At 34.5% G+C, this 21,321-nt stretch overlaps 1 protein-coding gene across 4 annotated transcripts in view; it reads right to left on the reverse strand.

The window, feature by feature from the left end:
• RASSF8 (Ras association domain family member 8) overlaps positions 1 to 21,321 on the reverse strand; it is a 127,465-nt gene that overhangs the window by 13,155 nt on the left and 92,989 nt on the right. For all 4 annotated transcript variants that reach the window (XM_045873737.3, XM_045873739.3, XM_045873738.3 and 1 more), the window contains one exon: positions 14,451 to 14,655. In XM_045873737.3, the coding sequence (XP_045729693.1) occupies positions 14,451 to 14,553 (103 nt within the window). In that variant the 5' untranslated portion in view covers positions 14,554 to 14,655. The remainder of the gene's footprint in view (positions 1 to 14,450; positions 14,656 to 21,321) is intronic.

The following is a 21,321-nucleotide window of genomic DNA, read 5'->3' on the forward strand; positions in this document are numbered from 1 at the left end:
TTTTTTTTTTTTTTTTTACAATTTTAGGAAATTTCTTAAAGCCAAAGAACAAAATCATGATTTAAAAGTCACATCTCAGAGCTACCATATGACCCAGCAATTGCATGACTGGGTATTTACCCTAAAGATACAAATGTAGGGATCTGAAGGGGTACATGCACCTCGATGTTTATAGCAGCAATGTCCACAACAGCCAAACTGTGGAAAGAGCCAAGATGTCCATCGACAGATGAATGGATAAAGATGTGGTGTATATATACAATGGAATATTATGCAGCCATCAAAAGGAATGAAATCTTGCCATTTGCAACAACGTGGATAGAACTGGAGGGTATTATGCTGAGCGAAATAAGTCAGTCAGAGAAAGACATGTATCATATGATCTCACTGATACGAGGAATTCTTAATCTCAGGAAACAAACTGAGGGTTGCTGGAGTGGTGGGGGGTGAGGGGTTGGGGTGGCTGGGTGATAGACATTGGGGAGGGTATGTGCTATGGTGAGCGCTGTGAATTGTGTAAGACTGTTGAATCACAGACCTGTGAAACAAATAATACATTATATGTTAAAAAAGAAAAAAAAAGAAGATAGCAGAAGGGAAAAATGAAGGGGGGGACATCGGAGGGGGAGACAAACCATGAGAGACTATGGACTCTGAGAAAGAAACTGAGGTTCTAGAGGGGAGGGGGTGGGGGGATGGGTTAGCCTGGTGATGGGTATTAAAAAGGGCATATACTGAATGGAGCACTGGGTGTTATATGCAAACAATGAATCATGGAACACTACATCAAAAACTAATGATGTAATGTATAGTGATTAACATAATAAAAAAAATAAAAGTCACATCTTGTTATTTATTCAACAAATATATATTAAACACCAAATATCTGTCAGAAATAGTGTCAGGCCCTGGGGATTCTATTAAACACCTTGATCATCAACCCTCTTTATAAGATTTAGTTTTAACTGACATTTGGTTTTTTCTTTAGTTTCAAATCCTTCTTACCCCAAAGATGAATACTGTACATTATTCAAAAGAACATGACAGGTGCGCCTGGGTGGCTAAGTCAGTTAAGTGTCTGCCTTCAGCTCTGGTCATGATTCCGGGGTACTGGGATCGAGCCCCGCATCGGGCTCCCTGCTCAGCAGGAAGCCTGCTTCTCCCTCTCCCACTCCCCCTGCTTGTGTTCCCTCTCTCGCTGTGTCTCTTTGTCAAATAAATAAATAAAATCCTTTAAAAAAAACAAAACAAAAGAACATGACAGAGTTGGCATTAATCTCTTACGAATTTAATGCTAACATAGCCTCCTGTTTCTGTACATATTAGAAGTAATGTCAGTAACAGCTTATTCTTAACCATGAATAATCTATCCAACCCCACTGAGCTTTTCTGGTAACAGATACTTTGCTCCTTAAGCTATATAAACATTTTGGATTCTTATACAGACTCTAATGAGCATAACTAACCCTTCTCATAATGACTTAGAATTCTTACCAGGAATATTTATCTCTGTAACAGAAATTACACTGTTATCATTTTATAGTCTGTTAAATGCTTTTGATGTTTACATATATATATGTATATAAAAATAAAAAATATATAAAATATATAAATATATATAATATATATGTAATCCTAATTGGTTTTATGAGGTAAGCAGTATAGATATTACGATCCTCAACTTACCAGTGAAGAAATCAAAGCCTAAAGAATTTAAAGCAATCTTCCAATATCCTGCAAATTTATCAATGAATTTTCTACAAGTCCTGAGTGTAGCTATTAAGATAACTTTACCCATGGAGTGTTTATTTCATGATGACAGTGATATAATGTAAATATCTCTGAGTATAACCTGTCAGCCAGCTGTGCACAACTCACAGCTAAATCATTCACAGTATATTTTCCCAGTGTGTTGATGAGATTATCATGTAATCACAGAATTACTGCATATTAATTTAGGAACTATTTAGGATTATATGTTAAGCTTACTACTATTAAAAAATAATGAAAACATAAAATTTATTGATTTCATAATGATTAACATTTATTATGCCTGTATTTGCTGGGCACTATGCTACTTAACTTTGCATAAATACTATTAACCAAAATAACAGCTAACACTTATCACTATAGACCAGTAAGATTTGGGGGATATTTTATTAATGTAGCATGATCTAACCTACCTTGACTGATGCATGCTACGAATTGCATGTCTTCACATTCATTAAAATAATGTTTTATGGATGGAGAAAACCTAGAAAGTACTTAAAATTATGAAGATTACACTATTGTCATAAATATCAAAACTGTAAAAGATGATCTTGGCTATAAAAAAGCAGTATATTTTACTATTAAGGTTTTTATTTCTTGTTTCAATATAATTCAGTCAATAACTATATTTCCTAACAGATGCCCATTGAGATTATAGGGGGTATAATCAACACAGTGTAACAGTAGTTAAGAGCAGGGTTCTTGAGTCAGACTACTGGTTTGGATCCCAGTACCTTCCTTACTAGGTACAGGAGCTTGGGCAAGTTATCTGATAACTCTGGGCCTTAGCTTGATCATCTGTAGAGATAATAACACTGCTTTCCTCATAAGACTGTTATGAGGATTAGGTGATGTGGAAAATTTAAATCACAATCCAGTAAATGCAAAATGAGATTTTAAAACTATTAAGAATTATGGAGAGTGAAATTTTTGTTTTTAAGCTCATCTAGAGGTACATAAAAAACGCTGCTTACAGTGATTACTCTTAGGAGGTAGGGTCATTTTTTTCTGTTTTGTTTATTTTCTAAATTTCAAAACAGTCTACAATGAATAGTATTACTTTGTAAACAGATACAATATTGATAAATTTGTAAATTTCTAAAATTGATAATTTATGCATGAAATTGAGTTAAATGTGGCAATATAAAATATTATTTTAGTTATCTTCTAAAGGATCATATAATCTTACAGATGGATGAAACATTAGGTGGTCACCTAGCTCAGCCTGTAATTTATAGAAAAAAAAAAACCTTAAAAAATTCATTCATTTATTCACAAATACGTATTGTCTATTACTTAGGCATGGTTTTAAGCTATGAGAATAGACAATAACAGAACAGTAGCAAGCAATATACAACACACAAATAAGTAAATGTAGGTCTACTGTCCATTATCCAACAGCTTTAAGGCCAGATATGATGAAAATTCAGAACTTCTTGGATTTTAGAAAGGCAACATAGTGCTATCCTGTAGGTCTGTAATCAAACATATTAAAATGTATAAAGTTAAATGTATCAATGTTCATAGCAAATGGAATAAATATAAATTAATAACTTCATATCAAATTAGAGCAGTTTTTACCACCCAATGAGTTCAAAACACTCCAGTTATGGCTAACAAATAAAGTATGATAAACTCTAGGCTTTTCAGAAATGTTTAGATTTGAAAATGCATATATGGTCTATATATGTGGCCTGTATGTAATGTCAGGAGGGGTAGGTGCTTTAGAGAACACTAGAGTATGGCAGATAAAGAGTATTTGAGTGTATAAGCATGTGTGTGTGCATGTGTCTATGTACATGTGGTCAGGGACATCTGTGAGAAGATGATATTTAAACAGAGATCCAAGGGAATGAATTTTGAAGATATCTGGGTGCAGAGTATTCTCAGCAGAGAAAAGAAGAGATGCAAAGACTGAGGCAGAAATGTCTTTGGTGTATATAAGAAGCGACAATCAAAAGTAAGTGGCATAAAATAAGGTCAGATTGGTAAGGGGATAAAGTATGGATTCATTAGGGTCCTGAAGACCATTGTACAGACTTTGGAATTTTCTGAGTAAGAAACCACTGTGGATGAGGGGACGGTTTGAGCAGAGGAGTGATATGATGCATATTTTAAAAGTATTACTTTAAAGATGTGGTATATACATAAAAAAACAGATACACACACAATGGAATATTACTCAGCCATAAACAAGAATGAAAGCTTGCCATTTGCAATGACATGGATGGAACTAAGAGTATTATGGTAAGTGAAGTCCATGAGAGCAAGACAAATACCATATGAATTCACTCATGTGGAATTTAAGAAATAAAACAAATGAGCATAGGGAAAAATAAAAGAGAGAGAGAGAGGCAAACCAAGAAACAGACTCTTAACTCTAGAGAACAAACTGATGGTTACCAGAGGGGAGGTGGGTGGGGGATGGGGGAGATAGGGGATGGGGATGAAGGAGGGCACCTGAGATGAGCACCGGGTGTTACATGTAAGTGCTGAATCACTAAATTGTACACCCGAAACTAATATTACACTGTATGTTAACTAACTGGAATTTAAATAAAAACTTTAAAAAAAGTATTAACTTTAAAAGAAATTTGTTGAGAATAGGCTGGAGGGGACCAAGATGATGCAGATGATGCAGTGAGATGAGTTACTGCAAAAATCTAAGTGAGAAATGATGGTGGGCTTACATCAAGGTGTTAACAGTGGTTGTGAAGAAAAACAAGATTCTGCATATAGACTGAAGGTAGTACAAATAGGATTTGTTGATGGAATGGTTGTGAGATATTAGAACAAGAAAAGAAGCAAAGATCACATAAGTTTTAGATCTAATCAATTAAAAGAAAAGTTTTCATTTGCTGAGATGAGCAGGAAGAAATCTGAGGGTGAGCAGCAGCTGAGATACAGAGGTCGGGTTCTGACATTTTAAGTCTGAGATACCAATTAGTCATCTCCTAGAACTGTTTACTACAATACCAATTAACCACTAGTCACATTTAAATTTTAATTAAAAATTCATTCCCTCAGTTATACAAGCCACATTTCAAGTGTTCAGTAGCTGCATGTGGCTGGTGGTTACTATACTGGACAGCACAGACAGGGACCATTATTATCCTTGCAAAAAAGTTCTACTGGACAGCAGTGTTTTAGAAACTATGTTTTACTGAGTACTTACTTTAGGCAAAGCAATGGTGTAAGAAGGATAAACAAGCAGGGCCCCTATGTTAGAGGGACTTCCAGAGAAAAGAAATAAGTATTAAATACTTAAACTAGAATTCAGTATAAAATGTGTGTGTTTGAAAACTGATTTTCAGGGTGCCTAGATGGCTCAGTCAGTTAAGTGTCTGCCTTCAGCTCAGGTCATGATCCCAGAGTTCTGGGATCAAGCTCCACGTCAGGCTCTCTGCTCAGCAGGGAGCCTGCTTCTCCTTCTCCCTTTGCCTGCCACTCCCCCTGCTTGTGTTCTCTCTCTGTGTCAAATAAATAAATAAAATCTTAAAAAAAAAATAGAAAACTGATTTTCTTGGGGCAAACCATATGAAACATGGCTTTTTAGGAACAGTCTACTCCACCTTGGACCCCAGCCCCAACCAATTTGTCTCTATTAAATGCTAACTCTGGCCCCAGTTGAAGAAGATATGGGAACAAGATCACAAGAAGTGGGAACAGAGAAAAATTCTGAATCTTCAGTACTTTAAATGGCACCAGGCAACAAAGGAGTATGAATGAGAAAACTTTTCCCTCAGTCTCCTTGATTTTTTCCTCCTCTTTTCCTCTCTAATCTTTTGTTAGCCATACTCTACTCCAGTTCTAAGCTACTTGAGGGCAGAAATACATTCTTTTCATATTTTGGGGATATTGTAAAAGCAAACGCATTTTCTGGACTATAACTTGAAACAGATGAACAGCCAAAGGCTTTCTGTTTCACATACAGATTTGAGAAGCAGTTTGAACTGTGAAATAATGGCATTTCTGTGATAATTTATGGGAGAAACAAGATAAAATACTCGAAACTGGGAATGTGTCAAAAAGCCCAGCATATATAGTGACCAAACACACAGTGCACTGCAGGGCAGTTTAACCACTTCATGCCAATTAAAGTGTTTCAATTATGTTTTTATTTTGTTATTCTGTCTCATAATTTGGATGTGTTCTATTTCCACCACCCAAATATATATATATATATATTATATAAATATATAAATAAATATAACCTGTCAAGGTAGTCAAAGATCAGAGCGGAAAGGATTTCTTTCCATATTACCAGATACTTTCAACATCTTTTACCAAATTATGTTCTGTCTTTAGCTATTTTCTAATTTGATTTCATTGATTAGCAGCACAAAGTCAAAAAAGGTTCTCTGCCATATATATTTGCAGATTGCTAACTAATGTAAATATTTTTATATCTTGATGGTTTTCTGAGAGTAATTTTAGCTATCCAGAAAAATTCCTAACAATCCCTAATCAAGAGTGTATCTTTGATGCTTTCACCCCATGCGGCAAATATGTGGGTTTAAACCCATGACGGGTGCCTGGGTGGCTCAGTCGGTTAAGCGTCTGCCTTCGGCTCAGGTCATGATCCCCGGGTCCTGGGATCAAGTCCCGCATCGGGCTCCTTGCTCTGTGGGGAGCCTGCTTCTCTTTCTCCTCCCCACTTGTGCTCTCTCTTATCTCTGTCTCTCTCTCTCAAATAAATAAATAAAATCTAAAAAGAAAAAATTTTAAACCCATGAAAGTATTCTACAAGTTGCTTCATTATACATTTTTTAGAAACATCTGCATTTTGCTCAGTCAGTCAATACTCTGCTCATAGGATAATCTTTTATTGTGTTAAGCCACCAAAATTCTGGGGATGGATGTCACAGCATTAATTTTTCCTAACTAACAAATCCCCTATTATTTCTTACAGTGGAAATAACGTCAAAGTACTATAAAAATTTCATTTAGTGTATAAACTTTGAATACCAATAACTCACATTACAAAATAGAGAAATATTTAGGTAGGTATCAGAAGCATATTACATTTGATGCTGAGAAAATCTTACAGCACCAGGGAAGCAAGGATCAACAGTCCTCGGCTGATTGCCAGTTGAATCATCTCTCAGGTGAATTCTGAATTCAATGAAGTATTTATGATACAGAAAAAGAGCTGTTTAGCCAAGTTTGGAGAAATACCATAAAAGTTGTCAACTTTTCAAAAACACCTCTGGACTGAGTTAACTGACAAAGCAAAAATGGGGGTAGATTCAGTTAAAACTTTTTAGCTTGTTCACAAACAAGTACAGTACACTGTTTAGTCCAAATGGATAAACACACACCTGGTACATCTGTGCATTTTCCCCTTGAAATTCTGTATAGAAAATGTGGATACCAGATGGACAGATGTAGCTAACTACACTCCTCAGCCACGCTGTAAAATACTCAGTTTCTTTTAAACCACTGCCCATGGCCTGATTCTCAAATATAACAAAGAAAGTTAGATTTGACAATTGCTAATTTTAGAGTTTTTACTAAGCAGAAAAAAACAAAGATGGAGTATTTTTATTTAAATAAATTATGTGGGGTCTTTTTCCCCGATTTGTTGTTTCTTCTCTTCAGTCACTGAAGCATATTTAAAACCTCCCATTACAGTGGAGTGTTAGTTTCTTTCTAGTTCCGTTGGTTTTACTTTAATATATATTTAAAGATTTATTTGAGAGAGAGAGCGCGTGCGCGCACAGAGGGAGAATGAGAGGGAGAAGCTGACTCCCCACTGAGCAGGGAGGCCTATGTGGGTCCCAGGACCCTGAGATCATAACCCGAGCCAAAGACAGACACTTAACCAACTGAGCCACCCAGGCACCCCGGTTTTACTTTATATATTTGAGGCAATGTAACTTGTTGTATGTAAGTTTACAATCTTTTATCTTCCTTTGAATTAAGCCTTATATATGCTAATGTAGTAAGTCTCTTCTTTCTAGTGTCCTTTGTCTTAAAGCTATTTTTTCAATATTAATATGCCTAAGTGACTTTATTTTGGTTAGTATATATGTAATTGGGTCTTGAGACAAAATACCTCTCAGTTCTTATGTTTTACCTTTTTTCTATCTTTAATTTTTTATTTATTTTTATTATGAAGTACAGCTGATATACAATGTTATATCAGTTTGAGGAGTATAACACAGTGATTTGACAATTCTCTACATAACTCAATGCTCACCACAGTAAGTGTAGTAACCATCTTTCACCATACAATGTTCTTAAAATATTATTGACTATATTTCCTATGCTCTACTTTTCATCACTGTGACTTATTTATTTTATAACCGGAATTTTGTACCTTTTAATCCCCTTTACCTATTTTGCCAATCCCCACAACCCTTCCTCTCTGGCAACCACCAGTTTGTTCTCTGTAAGTCTGTTTGTGTTTGTTTGCTTTGTTTTTCAGATTCCACATATCAGTGAAATCATTTGGTATTTGTCTTTAACTGTCTGACTTATTTCAATAATACCTTCTAGATCTATCCATGTTGTTGCAAATGGCAAGATCTCACTCTTTTTTGTGGCTGAGTAATATTCCATTATACACACACAGTTATGCATATATATGCATTATACACACACACACACATATATGTACACTCACACACACACAACTTTATCCACTCATGTACTGGTGATCACTTAGGTTGCTCCTATGTCCTGGCTATTAAAAATAATGCTGCAATAAATATAGGGTGCATTTATCTTTTCAAATTAGTGCTTTCATTTCTTTGGATAAATACCCAGAAGAGGAATTACTGAATCATATGATATTTCTATTTTTAATTTTTTGAGGAAACTCCATGCTGTTTTCCACAGTGGCTGCACCAATTTACATTCCCACAAACAGTGTACAAGCATTCCCTTTGTTGCCACGTCCTCACAAACACTTGTTATTTGTCTTTTTGATACTAACCATTCTGACTGGTGTGAGGTGATATCTCATTGTAGTTCTGATTTGCATTTACCTGATGATTAGTGATGTTGAACATCTTTTTATGTGTCTGTTGGCCATCTGTATATCTTCTTTGGAAAAATGTCTATTCAGGTTCTCTGCCCATTTTTTTAAGCAGATTTTCTTTTGGTGGTGAGTTGTATGTGTTCTTAATATATTTTATGTATTAACCCCTTATCAAATACATCACTTGCAAATATCTTCTCCCATTCAGTAGGTTGTCTATTCATTTTGTTGATGGTTTCCTTTGCTGTGGAAAAGCTTTTTATTCTGGTGTAGTCTATATAATATATATATATTTCTTGTTGTTGTTTTTGTTTCTCTTGCCTGAGGAAACATATCCATAAATATGTTGCTAAGGCCAATGTCCAAAACTCCTTTTAGGAGTTTTATGCTTTTGGTCTCACATTTAGGTCTTTAATCTACCTTGTGGGGGTGGGGGGGATCCACCTTGAGCTTATTATGGTGTGTTGTCTAAGAAAGTGGCCCAGTTTCATTTCTTTGCATATAGTTGTTCAGTTTTCTCAACACCATTTGTTGAAGAGACTATTTTTTTTTCATTGTATATTCTTGCCTCCCTTGTCATAGATTAATCAACTATGTAACTGTGGGTTTATTTCTGGGCTCTCTATCTTGTTCCAATGATCTATATATCTAACAGTACCATATTGTTTTAATTATTATGAACTGTGTAGTATATCTTGAAATCTGGGATTGTGAAACCTCCAGCTTTGTTGTTCTTTTTCAAGATTGCTTTAGCTATTCAAGGTCTCTTGTGTTTCTATACAAATTTTAGAATTATTTGTTCTAGTTCTGAGAAAAGTACTATTTGTATTTTGATGGGGACTGCACTGAATCTATAAATTGCTTCCGACAGTATGGACACTTTAACAATATTAAGTCTTCCAATCCATAAGCATGGTCTATCTTCCCATTTGTTTGTCTTTCTTTCAATTTTTTTCATCAAAGTCTTAAAGAGTTTTTAGAGTGTAGGTCTTTCACCTCCTTGATTTAATTTATTCCGAAGTACTTTATTCTTTTTGGTGCTATTGTAAATGGGATTATCTTAATTTTTCTTTCTGCTACTTCATTATTAGTGTATAGAAACACAACAGCTTTCTGTATATTAATTCTGCATTCTGCAACTATACTGAATTCATTTGTTAGTTCTAATTGTTTTTTAGTGGAGTCTTTAGGGTTTTCTATACATAGTTATGATGTAATCTGCAAATAGTGAGTTCTACTTCTTCCTTACCAATGTGGATGCCTTTTATTCATTTTTCTTTTCTGATTGCTGTGGCTAGTACTTCTAGTACTATGATGAATAAAAGTGGTGAGAGTAAACATCCTTGTCTTATACCTAATATTAGAGGAAAAGCTTTCAATTTTTCAACACTGAGTATGATGTTAGCTGTGGCTTTTTCATATATGGCCTTGATTATATGTTGAGGTATGCTCCCTTTAAACCCACCACTGACAGTTTTTATCATAGACAGATGTATTTTGTCAAGTGCTTTTTCTGCATCTATTGACATAATCATGTGATTTTTTTATCCTCCCTCTTGTTAATACGATGTATCACATTGATTGATTTGTAAATAATGAACCATCCTTGCATCCCTGAAATAAATACCACTTGGTGATGCTGAATTCGGTTTACTAATGCTTTGTTGAGGATTTTTGCATCTATATTCATCCGGGATCCTGGCCTGTAGTTTTCTTTTCTTTTCTTTTCTTTTTTTTGTAGTGTCTGGTTTTGCTATTAAGGTAATAAAAGCTGGCCCTGTCAAATGAATTTGAAAGTTTTTCTTCCTCTTCTGGTTTTTGGAATAGTTTGAGAACAGGTACTAACTCTTTAAATGTTTGGTAGAATTCACCTGTGAAGACATCTGGTCCTGGACTTTTGTTTGTTGGGATTTTTTTTAATTACCAATTCAATGTTGTTACCAGTAATCTGTTTGTTCAGGTTTCTTATTCTTTCTGATTCAGTTTTGAAAGATTTTATGTTTCTAAAAATTTATCTATGTCTTCTACATTGTCCAACTTGTTGGCATATAATTTTTCATTCTATTCTCATATCTTTTGTATTTCTGTGGTGTCAGTTGTTATTTCTCCTCTTTCATTTCAGACTTTTATTTACTTGAGTTTTTTTTTTTTTTTCTTCCAGAGTCTGGCTAATGGTTTGACTATTTGATCTTTTCAAAGAACCAGCTCTTATTTTCATTGATTTTTTTTTCTTTTTAGTCTCTATTTCACTTATTTCCACTCTAATTTTTATTATTTCCTTCCTTCTACTAACTTTGAGCTTTGTTTGTTTCCCTAGCTCCTTTAGTTGTAAGGTTAGATTGAGATTTTCCTTGTTTCTTGAGGTAGGCTTGTATTGGTGTAACTATCCCTCTTAGAACTGCTTTTGTTGTGTCCCAAAGATTTTGAAGTTGTGTTTCCATTTTCATTTGTCTCCATGTATTTTTTTTTTATTTCCTCTTTGATTCTTCACTGACCCACTAGTTGTGTAGCCTCCATGTGTTTGGGTTTTTCCAGTTTTTTTTTTCTTTGTAATTAATTTCTAGTTTCATACTGTTGTATTCAGAAAAGATGCTTGATTGATTTTAATCTTCTCAAATTTATTGAGATTTGTTTTGTGGCCTAACATGTGATCTATCCTAGAGAATATTCCATGCTCATTTGAAAAGAATGTGTATTCTGCTGTTTTGGGGTTGAATGTTCTGTATATATCTGTGAAGTCCATCTGGCTGAATGTGTGGTTCAAAGCCAGTTTCCTTTTTTTTTTTTAAATTTTAAAACTCCTTTATTCATTCTTCAGTATCCTCTCTGGAAAAGGGCACATATACTGAGAATCAAAGCCAGTTTCCTTACTGATTTTCTGTCTGGGTGACCTACCTATTGATATAAATGAGGTGTTAAAGTCCCCTACTATTACTGCATTACTGTCAATTTCTCCCTTTAAGTCTGTTAATATTTGCTTTTAGATTGAACCCTTTTTATCATTACATAATGCCTTTCTTTATCTCTTATTACAGTCATTGTTTTAAAGTCTGTTTTGTCAACAAAAATAAATGAATAAAATAAATTTAAAAAATTAAAAAAAAAAAAAGGTCTATTTTGGTCTGATGTAAGTATTGCTACCCAACCTTTTTTTTTCACCTCCATTTCTATGGATTATCTTTTTCCATCCCTTCACTTTCAGTCTGTAAGTGTCTTTTGATATGAATTTTTCTCTTATAGGCAAGAGGGGTCTTGTTTTTTTTTTAATCCATTTTGTTACCCTATGTTTTTTGCTTGGAGCATTTAGTCCATTTATATTTAAAGTAATTATTGATCAGTATATACTTACTGTCATTTTGTTAATTGTTTTCTGGTTGTTTTTATAGTTCTTCTCCGTTCTTTCTTCTTTCATTCTCTTCCCTTGTGGTTTGATGACTTTCCTTAGTGTTATGCTTGGATTCCTTTCTCTTTATTTTTTGTGTATCTACTATGGAATTTTGATTTGTGGTTACTATGGGGTTCATATATAACATCCTATATATATAGCAGTCTACATTAAGCTGATAATCACTTAAGTTCGAACACATTCTAAAACACTAAATTTTTACTCCCCTATCCACATTTTATGCATATGATATCATATTTTACTTCTTTTTGTGTATTCTTTGACTAATTTTTACAGGTATGATTGATTTTTACTATTTTTATGTTTTAACCTCCATATTGGCTTCATATATAGTTTTTATAAACAGTGAATATTTTTTCCTTTCATAATTTTCTCATTTCTATTTATGAACTTTTCCTTCCACATAAAGAATTCCCTTTAACATTTCTTGTAAGGCCAATTTAGTGGTGGTAAACTCCTTTGTTTGTCTGGGAAACTATCTCCTTCAATTCTGAATCATAACCTTGCTGGGTTGTAGGTTTTTTCCTTTTAGCACTTTGAATATATCATGCCCCTCCCTTCTGCCCTGAAAAGTTTCTGCTAAAAAATCAGCTGATAGCCTTATGGGGTGTCCATTATATGTGTTTGCTTTTCTCTTGCTGCTTTTAATATTCTCTCTTTATCTTGAGTTTTTGCTATTTTAATTATTATGTGTTTTTGTGTGGACATCCTTGGGTTCATTTTATTTGGGGCACTCTGTGATTCCTGGACCTGGGTATCTGTTTCCTCTCCCAGATTAAGGAAGTTTTTCTTCAAATTATTTCTTCAAATAAGTTTTCTGTCCCCTTTCTTTTCTCCTTTGGGGGCTCACTATAATGTGAATGCTTGATGATGTCACTGAGTTTCCTTAATCTATTCTTATTTATTATTATTCTTTTTTCTTTTTGCTGTTAAGGTTGGTTGCCTTCCATTATCCTGTCTTCCAGATCACTGGTCCATTCTTCTGCATTCTCTAATCTGCTGCTGATTCCCTCTAGTGTATTTTTCATTTCAATTAGTGTATTCTTCAACTCTACCTGGTTGTTTTTTATAGTTTCTATCTCTTGGTTGAAATTCTCACTGAGTTCATCCACTTTTTTCTCAAATCCAGTGAGTACCTTGATGATCATTCCTTTGAATTCTTTATTAGGCTTGTAAAAGGGACAATTACTGAATAAGTTGGTTGCAAAGAATATGAAATAAAATCAAATGTCTTTATTTTCCCTTCTTTAATAATTAAACTTAAGTCCACAAATATAATTAGGCCAAAATGCAAGAAAATTTCACTGAATGTGAAAGCCTAGGATTTTTAGCATTGTTTTAACATATGTGTGTGCTACAAAGTATTTAAGGAAAAATAAAAAAAAGTCAGTATTAAAAGAAAGTCTCTATCTTTGCACAGGGCACTGCCCACTTCTTAACAGTGTATCTGCCAGAAATGTCTCTACAAAATGCTAAGGTGTCATGGTGCAGGGTGACTTTTCTCAATCCTGAACAAACGTGACATGTTTCCAACATAAACTAGCACGACATAAAGTAAACTTAATTAGTTACTCAAAGACAAAGAAGCACTAAGCATGGTGCTGAAAACAATTTCCTTTTAATACATGTTTGCTAAATGATGGACTTAAGATGCAAATATAAACTGTAACCCACATTACTGGCTTTTCTGATATAGGTGCTTATGCCCTCATCATGTTCCAAAAGGGTTAAGGCAACTAAAAAACATGCATAAAAATGATAAACTGAGACTAAGAAGAAAAGTTGCAACACTGTAGGTGAACAAGATGGAGCGAGTAAGCATGTACTTGACAACTTCATCTGCACTGTATAGTAAGATTTAAAAATGCACATATTATCTTTCTATTGAAGGACCATGCTATTTGTTGCATTTTTCTTCTCTGAAAGTAGTCAGAATAAACAGTAAATAGGATTTTTCCTAATGAGGGGTCTGGGAACTAGGAATGTTTTGGTTCAAGAAAACATCTTCAGTTCCACAAATCATTGTTTAGAATAAACAACAATAGAGCAGAAGGCATGCAGACTCTAGTCTGAAGATCAGTAAAATCTGGGGGGAGACAGAGAATAAGTGTCTTTACAGATTTCTTTAAGCATTGGGTAATAATAATAAGTAAAAGTATACCTGCAAGTTGTATTATGGAACCAAATAAACAAAAAACTAGAAATCTATATTTAATACAAGCAAACATAAACAAACCACAAGAGGAAGCATAAACCACTTTATCTCAGATTCCCAGAAAGTCCACTTACCTATTGCTTGAGCTAAGGCTATTACAACCTCCTGGCAAGTTGTAACTTCGGTGACCCCACAAACAATCCTCTGAACTCCATCCACCCATACTTTAAGTTCCATGGTGCACCAGCCAGTCACCCAAGGGCCCTGAGACTTGTCATCAAGGTGTCAGGTCATGTCGCTGGCTATGGAAATATGGGGAAGGCAGTCTTGTGTAGTCAGCTAAAAAGAGGAAAAAACATTTTTAATAAAATGAGTCTTCAAATTTCTTCTATTAAGTATTATGCAAAATAAATTCTAGTATCTCATAATCCTACTACCATTAATGACCATGTACATACTTATTTTATAGAACTGAATTCAGTAGCATGAATACAACTACAGTTACTTCTTCATGATATTGTTTCATATTACTATAATTTTCATAATTATAATTTTAATCATAAAGTAACTCTAAGAAATCAAAAAGCAACTCTAAGAAATCTTACTTATTTGACTAAGCCCTACTGCTCAACATATAAGCTATTCCTTTTTAAAAAAAATTTTTTTAATTAACATATAATGTATTATTTGTTTCAGGGGTAGATGTCTGTGATTCATCAGTCTTACACAATTCACAGCGCTCACCATAGTACTTACCCTCCCCAATGTCCATCACCCAGCCACCCCATTCCTCCCACCCTCTCCACTCCAGCAACCCTCAGTTAGTTTCCTGAGATTAAGAATCTCTTATGGTTTGTCTCCCTCTCTGGTTTCATCTAGTTTCATATTTCCTTCCCTTCTCCTATGATCCTTTGTCTTGTTTCTCAAATTCCTCATATCAGTGAGATCATATGATACTTGTCTTTCTCTGATTGACTTATTTTGCTTAGTATTATGCTATTCCTTTCTTTAAAAAAAAAAAAATCTTATCAGGATCATTTGTAAGGTTAAAAAAAAAGTTTTTGTCATTTTTTTGAATAATAAACCAGTTGAACCAGTTTCCCTAGCCTTGCCAGCATTTGTAAATCCATCTTCATAATTCCATTGCATTCCTTTGTTTATTGTGTCCCTTGCCTCCCTCTCTTCACCAAAGGGCTGAGTGTCCTCTTCAACACTAAAACTCCAACACCAACCACAGTATAAGGCATAGGTGTGCAGAAAATATTAGTTGATGGAAATTAATTCCTTTACTGGCTGACAACTTCCCCATGTATGAACTGTTTGTCCTTTTCTCATTTGAGGTTTGATAGTATTCTTAAATTACAAGAGTTATTCTAATTATATAAACCTCAACTTTTTGTTACACTTGCTGTTTCCTCATTGTTTGATTTTTTTGTTTAGCTGCTTATATATATATATGCCAAGCAGAAATTTTTACATTCTCACACAGTCAAACCCAAATGTCTTGATTTCTTGTATTGATTAGAATGTTATTATTAGCTGGTTAAAAATGAATTGCACACAATTCTTTTTCCTGTAGGTTTTTAAAATCTCAGCTCTTCCTGTGTTAAAACTTTAATTAATCTGTGATTTGTTTGTCCAATGTCCTATGATCTTCCTATTTTTTTGCTGGTTTTTGAAAAGAATGCTAGTTTATGAGATGTAATAAACATTGATTTAATTAAAATGAACATTTAAATTTATTTAAAGGTCGACAATGGAACTGGTGTTTCAGGATTAATGACTTACTGATTTAAAAAACACTAAAAACATGTCTAGTAAGACAGTATTTACTACAAACAGTAACATAGTCTTTGTGCATTTTCTTAAAGGACCTAAGATAGTTCTAGGCTACCTGTCACCTGGGTATATGAGTCAGAACACACATGAGTGAAGGAGAATAAGCCTATTGCTTTCTCCAGAGAAGGTACAAAAATACTTTTTGTCATCCTGAAAACAAGGGAAAGGACTGACTGTTTCCCAGTGTGTTGATTTGGCTCCCTCTGCCTACACATTGAAGTGCCAAGGTGGTAACCCCCTACATGCCCAGAAGAAGGGCCACTTGCCTCTGACAAGCTAATTTCCATAACTGTGTTCCTCAGTTATGACATCCCGTGAGATGCTAAAGTTTCTGGGGGCCAGGGGGAAGGGTTCCAAAGCCAAAGAAATGTAAGAAATCTTCCAAATAAAGTTAAACAAGTTTCTTTACAGTTAGACTACTCTGAGCATTTAATAGGCTGTTGCACACTCAAAATTACAAAGAGAGGTTTATATATGCTACTGTCCCCAGTCCATTTAAAGACCACTTAAGGAAAGGAAACAGAAGAATTCTGACTTAAAACAAGATCTTTTTCCTTCTCTGTCAGCTGCTCTATTTACTAAAAATAGAATATGTATTATTCCTCTTGGAAAAAAAGATTAAAAAATGGCCAAACATTAATATATTGTACTAAATTAATATATTAAAATTAAATTATTTTATTAAATAAAAAACTCAGCTGAGTTTAAAAAACTAAACTGAATTAAAATCTATTTAATACCTACTCCATTATTTTTCATTAAAAGATCTTAAACTTGGGAAACCTAGCAAGAAAGACAGATTTCATTAAAGGCCTCCTCCCCCAAGAGAAACCTGTCATTTAAAAGAAACTTATGAGGTTCATTTCTAAATTCTATAAAAGTTTTAGTATATCACATTTTCTTATCTTGAATTATCATTGTTTTACCTCAAACTTTTAACCATTAAGTGAATACAAAGGAACATAGAACACATGTACATCTGTTAAATATTACAGAGTATAATAACGTTGTGGGAAAACATTGAGCATAAATAATATTGCTTAGTTGATATAAACTTGCAGGGTATTTAACCTCTTGATCAGAGACTTCCTACCACAGCTCATCACAGAGAAGACCATCTGCATTTTTCTTTTAACACCATTAATTTTATCTTTCAAACTTAAATCCTTAAGGAGAGTAAAAAAGATGCCTTAATAGATCAGATCAGGGACGCCTGGATGGCTCAGTCAGTTAAGTGGCTGCCTTCAGCTCAGGTCATGATCCCAGCGTCCTGGGATAGAGCCCCGCAACTGGGCTCCGTGCTCAGCAGGGAGCCTGCTTCTCCCTCTCCCTCTGCCTGCCTGTCTGCCTACTTGTGATCTCTCTCTGTCTCTCTGTCAAATAAATAAAATCTTAAAAAAAAAAAAAAAGATCAATGAACCACATGGTCCAAAATTTTATTTCTAGCACAACCACTATTTTCAAAATATGGCTTCTGTCAAGTTTGGGGCTATACTAACAATCATCCCCCTAGCTTCCCTAAAAATCACAGTGTTATTCATGAAAGTCATTTGAAGAAACTGTCTTCTCGGTAGAAGCCCCTACTACTCCCTTCCGTTTTATCATCCAGAGTCCAACTCCTATGGCTCTGCTCCCAGACCCACAACTAGACTAGAGGGAAAATGGAAGTCCTACACTGTAGGTGGATTGCTCATCACTGGAACTAAGGACTCAAGAAGCTAAAGGGCTTTGGCATCTCAGTTGGAATTTGGAATAAATTTTTCCATGGAAACAATGATGTAGGTAGAAGTAAGGTTCTATTGCTAGGGCATTATATTATAGTTCTTATTGTTTTTACCATAAGGTCTCTATATTCAAATCATTATTATTTTATTTTTTATAATAAAAATTAAGTTTATTCAGTAACATGTTACTGGGAACAAGTGTTCTTTAGTTAAAAACTCTTATCTTGAAAGCCTATTGGAATTAAGCATGGGCATTTGTGGAGACATATTCCCCCCAAAACAGTGCTTTAATAAAACAATTTTAGTCAATCCTCATTATTCACGGGTTCCTATTTGTGAATTCACCCACTCACTAAAATTTATTTGTAACCCCAAAATCAATCTTTATGGCACTTTCAGAGTCATTCAAAGACACGTATATAGCAGTGAAAAATCTGAGTTGCCTGACCTACATTCCCAGCTGAGGCTGTAAAGAAGCAATACTCTGCCTTCTTTCAGGTTTCATACTGCCGACAAGTTATCTTTTTTCAGTGTATTTAGTGCCATGTTTTGGCATTTTTGTAGTTTTTGTTGGTGATTTCACTGTTGAAAATGGCTCCCAAGCATAGTGTTGACACTATCAAGTGTTCCTAAGTACAAGAAGGCTGTGATGTGACTTATGGAGAAAAGTACATGTTGTTAGGTAAGTCTTGTTCAGGTACGAGTTAGAGTGCTATTGGCTGTGAGTTTAATGGCAATGAATCAACAATATATGTCACATAAGGTACCTTTCTACAGAAAAACACATAAAACGAGGTGATATACTATCTGATCAGCTGATGAAACTGTTGTGACCAAAGGCTCTCACAAATAACAAGAATTGACTGCATACTTTAAAATGGTATAACTTCCTTGTGATGGCTACCATCAAGCTACTAAGCAAACTGCATTACTCCCTGGACACTAGACACAAGCATACAGGTGGCTTATTGCCAATTTTTACACTTCTTTCATGTCCAGTTTTGTTCCATATCTATGGTTATTGCATATTAAAGCATTCTTTATAGAAACAGCATACAGATAAAATGTGTTATAATAAAATCTTCACAATCAAGCTAGCTACTTTAATTAAAAAAACACTGATGCTAGCCACTAGTTCTTTTGGCATCATACAGAAAGAGATTCTGCACAATGAACACTGTATATTCTGAACAGTACTTATTAGAACTAATAATCAGATACCCAAATTCTCTTTTGTACAGAAAGCTAGTTAAAAAATAAAATCTAGGGGTGCCTAGGTGGCTTAGTCGGTTGGGTGATCGACTCTTGGTTTTGCTCAGGTCATGATCTTGGGGTCATGGGATCGAGGCCTGTGTTGGGCTCTGCGCTCAGCGGGGAGTCTGCTTCCCCCTCTTCCTCTGCCCTTCCCCCTGCTTGCAAATGTGCACTCTCTCTCAAATAAATAAATCTTTAAAATAAAAACTAAAGGGAGTTTAGATTACCTCATTCTAAAACTAATTTGATGTGAGATTAAGTGAAGTTATGGAAAACAACTGTTATGAACTAAAAAAGTATTAACTTTTTAATGTTCAAATGGTTACTGAGGTAAGTAAAAAAATGGGTACTTCTTGCCTGTGGGAGATGGAAAAGTAACCAAAGATAAAAACAAATAACAACAACAACACAGAAACAACCTGGAGAACACGACAGGATGAAGCACAATAAGAGAAGGAGAGAGTGAAAACACATTAGGAAGGAAAAAGTGGGTAAGAAAACAGATTTTGGTAGGTACAAGTAACAGTTTCTGGAAAACTGCCTCAGATGCCAGTCATAGGTTACTTGCTCCTGAACTGCAGTGTTCAGGTGATGCATGTTTACAACACTCTGGTTTTGTATTTTGGAAACCCAGTTAAATGTTCAGTTGCTTGTAGCAAACCCATTGTTTTTGCAGTTCTGCAAATGGTGTCACAGAAAGTAGGTTGTCATAAAAGGTACACAATGTTAAACAGTGGACACTAAGGAAGAGGACTTCAGCGATATCAATAAAAGCCTCCCAAAATGAGATATTGAAAACAACAGTCCTGTGACATGCACCATGGAAATAAGGCTCCCCAGTCTAATAATTTTGTGAAACACTTCAAAACACATTGTCTCTGGGAGACCATGTGCAGCAAGATACTCTACAGCAGAGAAACTGGTTAAACTCTGTTAAACTAGTACTCAGTGACTTAGCATGGAAGGCGAGACAGTGGAAAAGAGGCACAATGCCTATAAAATACCCCGTTGAACTACAGGATACAAATGACCAACTTCTGAAGATACGCTATATATAAAATGAGACTTCCGCTAGCCCTTTAATGTACTTTGAAACACCCAGGAGTGGTGATAGATACATTGTGTAAAGCTGTACTTGTAGGGACAATATAGAACAAATGAGAAAGTTTATAGCTTTTCTCTTTCTCTTATATGAAGTCTTAACTGTCACCATTAAGCTATGTCTTCTAAAGATGGGTTTTGTATTTTTCTTTTTAGAGAACTGTCTTAAGTCATAGGATTTTTGCTTTGATAGTATGTTTTTAAAAGTTCACAATGCTAAGGAATATTTGCATATTAATTATTAAATCCAGTAAACCCATGCTCTTTCCTCTACTATTCATCATCCTTAGGTCACAGCATTCAAACACATGCGGTGATTTAACATTTCCCAAATTTAACATGTTCAAGTGACCATTCTGCAATTATGGTGACGAATGGCATGAGTACTTACTATCTGCTAAGCATGGTGCATTGTGTCTCACTTATTCCTCATGATACAATTCAGTGAGTTAGGTATCATTAGCCTCATTTTAAAGATGAGAAAAGTGAGTCTCAGTTTAAATAACTCTCCCAAGGTCACAAACCTAGGAATTTAGGGACATATATTCCAAATTGGGATGAGTAAAGAAATTATAGCATGAATAAGGCAGACTTCTCTAAAAGGATTCAATGTACCCAAATAAATGTTTTTAAAATGTTCTAAGTTACACTAAGAAATCTCATCTACCATCACTTAAAAATTTATTTTTATCAATAAGCAATGATCAGACAACATGTACAAATTTTCTGTTCTGGGGGAAAGAAAAGAGTAAACTAACTAAATCATGTTAAGAAACTATAGTTTTAATTCAGAGAAGCTATGATAAATAACTGCATGTGTCAGCAAAATGAGTGTCTCATGATCATGTTCATTTTTCAGTACTAACAAATTATTCCTCCAGTTTTTGAAAATTACATCCAAATTTATTTTTACAGATTCTAAAATAAATATGTCTGCATATCTGTGATAATTTTTAACTCTTGCCTTAAATACAAACCAATGCTCCTTAGAGATTTCTGGTATTTTAAGTTCACACCATTAAAAACTACTTTTTGGAAAAAGCCATTTTTTTCAAGGTAACACTGATTAGTGGAAACAGAATATACC

The sequence above is a fragment of the Mirounga angustirostris genome, unplaced genomic scaffold (genome assembly GCF_029215605.1).
Source record: "Mirounga angustirostris isolate CCGP_5_RB_7025 unplaced genomic scaffold, mMirAng1.0.hap1 SCAF_5, whole genome shotgun sequence".
In the NCBI taxonomy this organism is placed as follows: Eukaryota; Metazoa; Chordata; class Mammalia; order Carnivora; family Phocidae; genus Mirounga; species Mirounga angustirostris.